At 56.2% G+C, this 11,981-nt stretch overlaps 3 protein-coding genes across 3 annotated transcripts; 2 read left to right on the top strand and 1 right to left on the bottom strand.

Annotated features, from left to right (window-relative positions):
• Positions 1-515: 515 nt before the first annotated feature.
• GUITHDRAFT_134778 (hypothetical protein) lies at positions 516-3,000 on the top strand (the record flags this gene model as incomplete). Its single annotated transcript, XM_005838223.1, has 7 exons — positions 516-1,817; positions 1,872-1,958; positions 1,990-2,044; positions 2,089-2,249; positions 2,299-2,346; positions 2,830-2,874; positions 2,929-3,000. 7 exons carry the CDS (start codon positions 516-518, stop codon positions 2,998-3,000), a joined length of 1,770 nt encoding a protein of 589 aa, XP_005838280.1.
• A 1,454-nt stretch (positions 3,001-4,454) lies between these two features.
• On the top strand, positions 4,455-5,252 carry GUITHDRAFT_134777 (hypothetical protein; the record flags this gene model as incomplete). The annotated part of the gene is made up of 3 exons (XM_005838222.1): positions 4,455-4,546; positions 4,704-4,834; positions 4,909-5,252. The coding sequence occupies 3 exons, from the start codon at positions 4,455-4,457 to the stop codon at positions 5,250-5,252; spliced, it is 567 nt and encodes a 188-aa protein (XP_005838279.1).
• A 2,085-nt stretch (positions 5,253-7,337) lies between these two features.
• Positions 7,338-11,338, bottom strand: GUITHDRAFT_103214 (hypothetical protein; the record flags this gene model as incomplete). Its single annotated transcript, XM_005838221.1, has 2 exons — positions 7,338-8,503; positions 8,557-11,338. 2 exons carry the CDS (start codon positions 11,336-11,338, stop codon positions 7,338-7,340), a joined length of 3,948 nt encoding a protein of 1,315 aa, XP_005838278.1.
• Positions 11,339-11,981: the final 643 nt, after the last annotated feature.

Here is an 11,981-nt window from a genome sequence, read left to right as displayed (position 1 = left end):
TTCCCCTTCCACCCCACCCACTTCCCCTCCTTCCACTCCTTCCCTCCCTCCTCCCTCCTCCTCCCTTGTCCTCCTAACCTCCCCTTCCTTCCTCCAACCTTTCCCTCCCCCTCCCAACCTCCCCTCCTCCTCCTTCCTCCTTCCCTCCCTCCCCAAGAATTCCTTCTTGACATCCTAATGAGCACTCCTTGTTGCCTGCACTTCTTTCGCACCTACTCCCGCACGTCACGGAAAACTCCATTACCATCTCGTTGCTTCCTATCGCACAAGCTTCACTCGTTCCCACTTCGAGCTTCTTTTGCAATACTTCTCCCTCTTTGCGTGGTACAGGCAAACAAGGCAGCAGCTTTTAGCGCTCAGCATTCTTTCGCTTTCTCTCGTGTGATTTGTTTGGCACGAGATATCTCTCTGCTTCTTCCTTCATCCTGCTTCTTCACTTCGTCTCTTTCCTGTTGATCTGGGTGAGCGCAAAGAGGTCTGATCGCGAATGCAGGTGTGTCTTCAAAACTTCGCACATGTCAAACCGCGTGCTGGAGTTTGCAGGCAAGACAGCTTCTCAAGCCCAGTCACTCGCAGCACGAGCAAGCGATCACGCGAAAGAAGCGCATGAGAAGGCATCAGCCAAGCTGAAGCAGGCGACTCATCGCATCGTGCAAGAGATCAGGGCAGGAAGTCCCAAGGCTCTGAAGCGAACCTCTCCACGAAACCTCGAGGAGGAGGCCGAACGCGAGGAGGCAGAGTATGCAGGGCCGCTGAAGGCGCTGCTGAAGGATGTTTGTGATAGCGCGGGGTTTGCTTTCGGAGAGGTTTGGATTCGCCCTCGACGGATCGTGCCTGAACAGGAAGGGATCAGAGTGCAGTGGGAGTTCGTGATGCGCTACTCGGGGCAGTACTACATCAACCCCGTCAAGTTTGCTGAGGCTCGCAACATTCAGGGAGTGCTGGACTCTTTCCTCAAGATCGCTCAAGACGTCCGCTACGTCAAGGGCCAGGGCATCCCCGGGTTGGCGTGGGCACGAGGGGACACTAACTGGCAGAATCTGTCGGCTTATGAGGTGTTGGACGAGCAGCTGCAGGCGGACGGCAGGAGCGAAGTGATGATGAAGATGTTCGACGCGTCGGTGGCTGTGCCTGTGCGGCATCCTCACCTCTCCAAGGTCATGGCCGTCATGGTCTTCTACCGCCACCGCGGCGAATCGCAGGAGGCGATGCCGGCCATGCTCGACCCCACGAAGAACGAGAACCTCAAGCGGCTGCTCGACCATGCCTGCTTGGTCGCCCCCAAGGCTGTTGACTACCACGACCTCCTCCCTCAGTGGAAGAACGCGCAGCATGCGTGGGCAGAGGCTCTGATGGAGGAAACGGGGTCTGATCTTCAGAGAGACGAGGAAGAGGCGGACGAAGACTTCAACATGTACAGCTTCACAGATTCGAGGTACACGCTCTTCCTGCGACGGCAGGGAGCGCAAGTCACGGCAGCTTTCATGAATATGAAGCAGCAGCTCGAAAGCCGGAGCAGGACGCTGACGGCAGTAGAGGCTGAATGGGCCAAGGGGAAGTTTGCATCGCAATTCACCGCGTACTTGGGGAAGTTCAAGGGAACTGGGGGAGCGCCGCCTGCCAAGACGGATCGCAACTACTGCATGTGGACATTCCTGGGAAGCTTCTTAGCGATCGTGTCGATGACGTACCTCGACTACCGCGTTGGTTTCTACATGCACAATGAGTACCCGCTCTACGCGCTTGTGACCTCCTTCTCCGCTGTTGCTCTGATCTTGTTCTCGACCCCAACCTCTCCCTTCGGACAGCCGAGGAATGTGAGGCAGATGAGGATGGCAGGGGAGGGTTTACAACTGACTTGATGCTTCCAGGTCTTAGGTGGCCACATGCTCTCAGCAGGCATCGCAGTCTTCATGGACTCCAACAAGCCAGACTTCATGCCACAGGCAAGACTTCCCGTCCTCGCTGCTCTGACTCTTTTGCTGGTAGTACGTCATGAACGCGCTAGCACCCACTGTGTCGATCATGGTCATGACGTACACAGGTGCGTTGACGACGCGTGAGGTTGCAACTGATATGGCGTGTCAGGGCTGATGCATCCTCCGGCAACTGCTTGCTGTACCATCTTTGTGAGTGGAGGAGCTCGGGTGAGAGAAGCAGAGCTTGACTGCGACGGGAATGACGAGGGAGAGCAGCTGAAGCAGTTGGGCTACATCTACATCCTCTTCCCCGTCTTAGTTGACTGCCTTGTATGCCCGCCCTCCCTGAGCCTCGCGGCTGCTCTGACTCGTTCGGCAGATCATGACGACGTTGGCCCTACTGGTCAACAACATGTCGAAGCAGAGGGTGTACCCTTTGTTTTGGTAGCCTTGTAAATCATGTAAAGAGCGCGTGCTTGTCTTGTTCTCCTCAGCTCTGAAGCCTCAAGGGGGGGGGGAGGAACCAGCTTTGCGAAGGGTTTCTGTCCTGTCGCGTTAGACAGTGAAGGAGGAGACATTGGATCAGGCAAGGCCAGCAAAGTTTTAGAGTTTTACCTGGTTGCCAGCAGTGCTGGTTACTTACACAGCTGCGGCATCGTTGCTGTCACTGGCGGTCTCGGTCTCGGCTGCCGCTGCGCCAGCTGAGGACAGTGAGGAGGACTGTTTGCATCACTTGGAGCGGTACCGTCAGCATGCGCCCAGCCTCCATGTGTCCGCTGCCCCAGGCGGACCCCCGGGCAGCGCCGGCTATCATGCCATTGCAAGATTTATGCGCGACAGCGAGAATTTACTGGGAAATCGAACAAGGGTACGCCTCTGGCCTCTTTGCCAGCGACTTGACTATGTTCAGGTATCTCTCCGCCGCCCCCGCCTTGTCGTCGTCGTCGTCGGTGAGGTACTCGGCGGCGTAGTCGTAGAGGAGGGCGGCCGCCTTGAGCTCCTTGAGCAGGTCTACCTCGTCGAATATGGAGGCAGGGATGGGGGGGGGATCTGGCGTTTGGTGTGGAGAGCCTGCCCTTGAGAGCTTCCGCGTCTCTTGCTTTTTCAATCCTCGTATGTACAATGAAAACCCTGTTGTTGCGTCAAAAACTTCAAGCCTTCTCATACTGGTCGGTTGAATGACGGGCTTTCCTCTCTGTTATGGTGTACGACATGCGCGGCTTGGCAGAACGGTCGCAAGGGAGGGGCGGTGACCACCTTGAGAGCAGCTCGCTTCGATTCATGCCGATGTACTTTTCCAGTGAGGATGTGTAATTAAAACAAGATGGTAAGATGAGGACTTCGCATTCCGTTCTCCAGTAAGACAGTAAGACATTCTTGAATGTAGATCGCTATTGATGTCTTCTTCAGCTTGTATATGTACAAATGTTGCTCTTTGTTGGTCGTTTGTAGTCAGGGAAGTGCATTTCTATGGGATCCACCTGACCCGGGTGCATGACAAAGTTACCCGCTATGGCGAATCGCAATGTGGTGGATAATATGCATAGTCCCCTGAAAGTGCATATCTCTGCATCATCCCAGAAGGAGCTTGAGGTATGAATGTAATATGAATGCACCATTCTCTTCAATCGACGGTAATTGTCCTCCCTGAACCATTCCTTGGCTTTGGCTACGTCCATCGTTGTTTTCTCTTTGTCGATGGCAAACTCCGACATCCAGTCGGTTGATGTAGTCAATCTCGCTTTGATGTAGTCTATGAAGTAGTCAATCTCGCTTTGATGTAGTCTATGAAGTAGTCAATCTCGCTTTGATGTAGTCTATGAAGTAGTCAATCTCGCTTTGATGTAGTCTATGAAGTAGTCAATCTCGCTTTGATGTAGTCTATGAAGTAGTCAATCTCGCTTTGATGTAGTCTATGAAGTAGTCAATCTCGCTTTGATGTAGTCTATGATGTAGTCAATCTCGCTTTGATGTAGTCTATGAAGTAGTCAATCTCGCTTTGATGTAGTCTATGAAGTAGTCAATCTCGCTTTGATGTAGTCTATGAAGTAGTCAATCTCGCTTTGATGTAGTCTATGAAGTAGTCAATCTCGCTGCTATACACATTGAAGTCTTTTGACCCAGGGCTTGTTGCCACTGTCCGACCAGGCGCAGGCCATACTTGCAGAGACACTGAAGGCTCCATAAGCATCTGTCACCCGCTCGTAGATCGCAAGCCAACTATTGATTTCACAGTCATAACAAACCGAACAATAGCCGCGCTCCCCTTGTCATTGAGAAGCGAGGTCAGGTTGGTCACACCCGGGAAGCCACCGGAGACCAATTGCGGGCGCATGTCAGGCCCTTTATCTAGGCTAACTTCCTGTGTGCATGCAGGTTTAGCTTGTTCCTGCTTTCTTCTGCTTGAGGCACTTTTTACCTCCTGCGAGTAAACTCATTGGTCCTGTGTTGAAACTGCCCCATATGTTGTTCTTGAGATGCTTAAGCCGGAAGCACAGGTAGGCGAAGGCGAACTTGAAGAGCATCACGTAGACGATGCACAAAGAGGGGTCGATGTACTTCAGCAGCACAAAGTGGTTCCCGGTCAGAATCTTCAACACGTCGTGGAAGCATATGTCCGGGAAAAGGTTTTGCTTCAGGTAGGAGGCAAAAGCGGACATAATGATTGCCGTGATGGCGAGGATGCATGCTTCAGTCAACATCGCAGCGTCATGTATCATGCATTGCAGAAAATGTCACCGGAGGTCCCTGTCGGGCGAATCCAAATCCGACCGAATTTGCCAGGATGGAGGTTGCAGACCTCTGGAGCGAGAGGCTGTGCGCCAAGGCCCTTGTCCACCTCTGCATGTGCGAGAGCTTCGAGCTCCTGAGCCTCCCTCCTTGCGTCACACGGCAGACGAAGGTGGAGGACGGAGGTGGAGCTCCACTGCTTTTACCGCGGCTCGCATCCCGACTGCACCAACGAGCGCTGCCTGAAGCGCCGGCGCAGGCGGAGGCCTGCTGCACCCCCCTCGCCACGTGGCTTCCGAAGGATCGCGTGGGGATCAGCATCTACGTCGACAGGGAGAGGCGGACCTTTGTCGGCATAAGGGGGCGCCTGATGCCTCGGACGAGGCGATGCAGGGCAACGTGATGCCGCCGGGCACGCTCGTCCTCGCCCACTTCCTCGAGGACAGGGCGCCGATCAACAGGCACGAGCCGCGGGTGCTGACCTACGACATCGTGATGCACCGCGGGGTGAGCGTGGAGGGCTTGCCCCCGCAGAAGAGGTACTCCATCCTCCTCGAGATGTTCAAGAATCAGAGGGGTATGATCACCCTGCAGTGGAGCTGAAGAACCTGGATTGGCTCCGGGAGGAGCTGCCGCACGATGTGGATCGTCAAGCTCGGGCAGGATCCCTGAGTGTTGCACGTCCACATCGCGCGGCCGAGTGGGTGATGAGCCGGCAGGCAGACTCGGGGGAGTTGAAAGTTCAATGAACGGCAGCTCAACCTATCAGATTTGACGCGTCAGAACACCATGTATACGCGCTCGTTGAAAATCATCAGCGATATCACTGATTTCTCAAAATTAAAAAAAGTCTGGATCGACCACACCGCGTTGTGAAAATCCTAGGCAGAGGATCGTGCAGTACAAGGGGAACCTGCCAAAGTCAAGGGTTGTGAAGGTCATGGACGTCGTCCCCACAGTTTCCCCACCTGCACAACCACGTCCCTACGATGTTATGTCTCCGGATAATTGCTGTACGATCCAACTGGGCAAAGGAGGCAATCGCTTGCCTTTCCGCCATCGAATTCATAATATGGGCATACCGGGTACAATCATTATGTGCAGACTGTGTCCGTGGTACGTGTGCACGCAGATGATGCATACTTCCCCGTCGGGCAGACACTGCAAGTCTTACAAACAGTATCTTGACCATTGGCTGAGCATGTGCTGTACTGATACTGGTTGGCAGAGCACGTTGTGCAAGGCGAACAGGCATCCACAACGACTCCCAGGCTGTCAGTGTACTGGTAATAATAATACCCAGTGATGCATCGACACCAGCATGCCGGTGCTGTGTTCCCTGTATTGACGTCCAAGCATGTTCCATAGGAAGTACTGCAACCAAAAATTTCATAACTGTTGCTGGGACAACTGGGACAATCAATGAACGAGCCATTGACGCTCAAAAAAGTCGAAAAGAAGAGCAAAGCCAACAATCGAACACCTTCTCCCATTCCCTGTCGGCACACACCTCGCATTTCCATTTTTCACGGGGACTCGCCCGCCGACTCCGCTTTTCTCCCCTCGGGGGTGGTTGACTACCCCCCTTCCCCTTATTCCCCTCAGTTGTAAACCACGGTAGGGTAGGGGACACCAATCACGTCCCGCGAAATATTTACATGTCTATCTTTTCAGCCACCGGTACTGTATACCACCCCCCCTATTCCCGGTAAGTAAAGGTATCACAGGGGTAGTCCTTCGGGTCGACCACTCACCCGTTGCCCTGCAGAATTCCACCAGTGGAGGTGGTAGGCCCGGTACCCCCACGTTGCAGCAGATTGCCATGGACCCGAGAGGCCACCTCCCATTGGCAGGAGGGCTTATGGCCCGTAAATCCTATGTCTTCCAACCTCCGAGTCTTCCTCTACATTCATGAGCGCTTCCGTCCTCATGTCACTGCGTCTCACCTCGTCGGTGAGACTGCAGAGCTCTGGCTGACTTGTCTTTGCGGCGGCGACTGACAATGTTCAGTCGGATTAGATAAACCCGCATGCAGCTGCACAAACACACAAAACGTGCTGGTTACTTTTGGTCTTGTGTTTTGTGTGTGCCACGGTTTGTGCAGCTTCTCGCTGTGCGATGTGTGCATGCAGGTTTAGCTTGTTCAAAAAGTGCCTCAAGCAAAAAAAAAGCAGGAATCAGTCGGATCAGTGCTTCCGGGTATCGCGTCTAAGGGAGTTTCAGCTCGGAAGTCCCTCCCCTCCTGCTGATTGTTGCTTGACCCTCAGCCTGCTTGTCTACGCGGCTACAAGGTAAAAAGTGCCTCCGGAGGCATCCGACGTTGCAGTGAGCTCGTCGGCTCCACTCCGGATGTTTCAAAGTCCCCCATCGGAGTAGGAGACTTCCGGCGAACACTCCTCGGGCCGGCGGGCGACTCGAGCTGTCCTCTGGCTCGAGGATGCGGCGTTTGGTCGGCACTTAGGGTCCTCCTCAGCACCAAGGTCAGAATCCGGCGTTGCCCGGCTAGCGAGGAGGACTACCTCGAGCGGTACCGTGTTCCTAGCGAGCACTGCTGGCACCCAGACGCCAGCACTGCTGGCACCCAGACGCGGCAGCGCCAGCCCAAGCGCGAAGCCGCGCAGACAAGCAGCCTAAGGGTCAAGCAATCAAGCAACAAGCAGCAGGAGCATGCAGGAGGAATAAAATCCCTCAGACGCGATACCCGGAGGCAGCCGACTGACCACTGTCAGTCGAGACGTCCGCTGCCGCCACAAAGCGGGCGGCCGCGGACGGAGAAAGGGCAGCCGCCGACAAGGAGCCGGCGCTGCCCGGGGGTCCGCCTGGGGCAGCGGACGGAGGGAGGCTGGACACATGAACACGGTACCGCTCGAGGTAGTCCTCCTCGCTAGCCTCCGAGTCAGCGGTAGCCGAGTCAGCGGTAGCCGCCCGTGACGGCGGCGACGCCGCGGCAATGCCCAAGGACCGGCGTGACCCGACCGATGCCGGGGAGGAAGCAGGCGAGCTCGGACCAGCAGCAAGCACCCCAGTGGTGTCGAGCTCTCCGGAGGCACCCGACGTCACAGTGAGGGACGGAGACGCCTCGCCAGCTCCGCGCCGATCGTCGGCGCCACTCGAAGGGTGTCCCCCATCGGAGTCGGAGACCTCCGGCGAAGACTCCCCCTCGGGCGACTCGACAAAGTCTGAGGAGGAGCTGTCCTCTGGCTCGAGAAGTGCTTGCGCCCGCAAGGGCGTCATGCGCCTCGCACCAGACAAGAGCGCTTCCAGCGTCAGCTGCATAGTGAGGCGCTGATAGGTGGCGGCGCGTTTGCGAGCCAAGACCTCAGCAGCAGGTCCGTCATCAGGCACGAAGTGCCGACCAAACGCCGCATCCTCAAGAGGCATCGAGCGCTGAGCAATGATGTCCGCAAGATACCAGATGAAGCGGAGGGTGTCAGGATGCAGGGTACCGTCCGTCGAGATGGCAAGAGGGATGAACGCTCGAGGAGGAGTAGTCATGGCATATGCAGCGCGATGTTTGCGAATCTTCTCAGACGCTGCAACATGGAGGGCGTCGAGGTTGACCTCCCCCCACTTGGTCAGGTCGGCAGAGCTACCAATGTAAGGGTGGACCAACGTCACGTCCGCCATCAAGCCCTCGTACTGCTCGGACCCTCGATCGCGGATTCCAGGAATGTGGATATCGCCCTTCATCTTGCGGCCATGAGGATGGGAGGGTACCTGCCGTCGAGAACGAGGATCCCCCACTGTATCGATGACGCTCTGAAGACCAGCTTCGTTCAGCATCGACCGAATCGTACGAGTAAGGTTGTCATGCGCCGTGGGAAGCTTGGACTCCGGGATCGGCGTTTGCAGGTCTGGAGATGATGTGCAGCAACGGAGGGATCGAGCTCGCGCTGACATCCATCACATTCCGTCGGACACTGGCAGATCGGCATGCCATGGAGATAGCAGTCGAGCATCTGAGCATAGCGGTGCGGGAAGGCCTTGAGGGGGTAGTAGCTCGAGACTCGCATCGGAGAGTGGCTCAGGTCTCGCTCAGGAAAATGAGCGAAGATGGTAGACTGCAAGACCCTATCCTGCGACTTGAGCGAGTGTGTCCTGCGGCTGTGCAAGGTGAGGATATCACGCTGCTGATCGGTCAGCGCAGCGCGAGCATGCACATGGCGAGGGAAGACGCGCATGACAAGAGGGGTCACATTTCGCTGCGCAGGGGGAGGAATGAAGTGCTCATGAGACGAGTCGACGAGAGCGCGCAAACCAGGGATGTGTACCACAGATGCCGGGGGGCGTCCTGCGTCATCAGGCACAGCAGCCGGGGCAGGTGGGATCGCCGCGCCATCTGCAGCCGGTGCAGGAGCCTTGACACGACGGTAGAGGATCGCTCCAGCATTATGAACGAAGTCGTGCGCCTCAACGAAGAAGGTCGCCAGAGGATGCTTCTGGGCACGGAGAGACCTCGAGCAGTGAACGTCCGTGTAAGGGTGGACCAACGTCACGTCCGCCATCAAGCCCTCGTACTGCTCGGACCCTCGATCGCGGATTCCAGGAATGTGGATATCGCCCTTCATCTTGCGGCCATGAGGATGGGAGGGTACCTGCCGTCGAGAACGAGGATCCCCCACTGTATCGATGACGCTCTGAAGACCAGCTTCGTTCAGCATCGACCGAATCGTACGAGTAAGGTTGTCATGCGCCGTGGGAAGCTTGGAGGATCGGCGTTTGCAGGTCTGGAGATGATGTGCAGCAACGGAGGGATCGAGCTCGCGCTGACATCCATCACATTCCGTCGGACACTGGCAGATCGGCATGCCATGGAGATAGCAGTCGAGCATCTGAGCATAGCGGTGCGGGAAGGCCTTGAGGGGGTAGTAGCTCGAGACTCGCATCGGAGAGTGGCTCAGGTCTCGCTCAGGAAAATGAGCGAAGATGGTAGACTGCAAGACCCTATCCTGCGACTTGAGCGAGTGTGTCCTGCGGCTGTGCAAGGTGAGGATATCACGCTGCTGATCGGTCAGCGCAGCGCGAGCATGCACATGGCGAGGGAAGACGCGCATGACAAGAGGGGTCACATTTCGCTGCGCAGGGGGAGGAATGAAGTGCTCATGAGACGAGTCGACGAGAGCGCGCAAACCAGGGATGTGTACCACAGATGCCGGGGGGCGTCCTGCGTCATCAGGCACAGCAGCCGGGGCAGGTGGGATCGCCGCGCCATCTGCAGCCGGTGCAGGAGCCTTGACACGACGGTAGAGGATCGCTCCAGCATTATGAACGAAGTCGTGCGCCTCAACGAAGAAGGTCGCCAGAGGATGCTTCTGGGCACGGAGAGATCTCGAGCAGTGAACGTCCAGGCTATGAGGAGAGGGCAAGGTCCGGGACATGGGCTGGTCAGAGTACCAAGCGAGGAAGCGAGCGATAGCCGTATAGTAAACAGCGGGGTGTAGACCCTCAGAGGGCGTGAACTCGTCCCCTCCCCGACTATGCGGAAGCTCCCGCTTGAACCTCGCAAACTCTAGCAGGTCGGGATGCGCGGCGAGGTACTGCGAGGAAGGCCAGCGGTGGTATTTCTCAAGCGCCAGGTGGACAGAGAGGTCAAAGCGACGAATCTGTGATTGGACCCGCGGGAGAAACGGAGATGACCCCTGGAGGAAGAAGCGCAGCTTCTGGAGATGGCTCGCCCTCACCAGCGTCTTGAACATGAAGCCATGCTGGACGAGCCCGAGCTTTGAGAGCTCTTCGTTGAGGGTAGAAACCTTCGCTCGGAGCTGACTAGCATGAAATCCATCCGTGCCGATAGGCAGGCCGCCAAGTGTAATCCCGCCAGTGACGACCTCGAAGTGAAGAAGTTGAGTCTTGAGACGGCGCTTAAGGCTCTTCTTCAGCTGCGAGAGATCAGGGTGTTGATGCCAGGAGGGGATGTAAACTTTCGACTCGCGAGGTTGAATCTCTAGCTTCAGATCAGCCACCATGTACTTCTTCATAGCGGACGTAGCTGCAACGGCATCCTCGAGTGGACCGACAAGCACGACGTTGTCAGCATAGGCCAAGACTCGAACAGAGGGAAAAAGCTCTGCGATATGGAGGAGCAGGGGGTGGATACTGTGGCAGAAAAACACGCTGGAGGGGACATCGCCCTGACAGACGCCCGAGGTACACTGAACGGAGGCTGACTGACTTTTGTGAAAGAGTCGAAGGTCAGCAGAGTCTCCATAGTAGCTGGAGAGGTAGGAGGCGAACAAACGGAGATGCTCGCAAGAGGGCAAGCTTGCGCCTTCAGTGATGCTCCCATCAAAGTAGTCGCGACTCGCACGTCCCTCGATTGCATCGAAGAGAGCCTGGCGGTCGAGGGAGTTGAAGGCGTTCTTTGCATCCAAACTCACCAGCACTGTGGGGTTGGCAACATCCTCATCATCACCGCGAGCGTGAAGGGGCAGGAGCGCTGACGCGGTTTGCGAGAACTTCAGACAGCCGTCTCGATCGAGCCCGAACTGAATCGCTCGAGGGTGAGACGAGAGGAAGTGCTGGTCAAGAAATGAGCGAATCCCTGCCAAAGCAAGCTTCGTCGCGAGTCGACGGTGTGCAGAACCGATGACAATTGGCCGGAGACCAGGTTTATCAGCTCCCTTGGAGAGGGGAATAAATCTGCCTCCTCGACGAATGGCTGACAGGGCAGGAATAAGAAGATCCGGCATCCGGCCAAGAAGGACCCCTTGGAGGATATGTTGGCAGTAGAGCTTCAAAGCTGCAGGATGACTAGAAAGGGGTGACAGGTGTTGCCGAATCCTCCACCCTTGGTCATCGGTCCCCGCAAAGGAGCTGTAGCGCTTGCAATATAGGATTTACTGGCAGAAGGTAAAAAGTGCTTGATCGCCTGGATCAGGCTAGTGGTGTCGAGGATGTCAGTCAAATCCACCTGCAGTACTGCAAGCGCTTGCTGGGTGAGATGAGCCGCGGAAGCACTTCCAAAGGCTTGAGGCACTTTTTATCTTCTGCCAGTAAATCCTATAGCCTCGCTCAGAAAAATGAGCGAAGATGGTAGACTGCAAGACCCTATCCTGCGACTTGAGCGAGTACGTCCTTCGGCTGTGCAACTGAGTTTTACTCGGGCACGGTAAGAATGTCACGCAAGAGGGATGAACACTCGAGGAGGAGGAGTCATGGCATATGCAGCTGTTCCTGCTTTGTTTTGCTTGAGGCACTTTTTACCCTCTGCCAGTAAATCCTCTGACCCCCTATGACGTGACGTTGGTCCACCCTTACATTGGTAGCTCTGCCGACCTGACCAAGTGGGGGAGGTCAACCTCGACGCCCTCCATGTTGCAGCGTCTGAGAAGA

The sequence above is a fragment of the Guillardia theta genome (assembly GCF_000315625.1).
Source record: "Guillardia theta CCMP2712 unplaced genomic scaffold GUITHscaffold_12, whole genome shotgun sequence".
Lineage (NCBI taxonomy): Eukaryota > Cryptophyceae > Pyrenomonadales > Geminigeraceae > Guillardia > Guillardia theta.
Note: the sequence above shows the minus strand (reverse complement) of the source record. Positions and strands in the feature narration are given on the sequence as shown.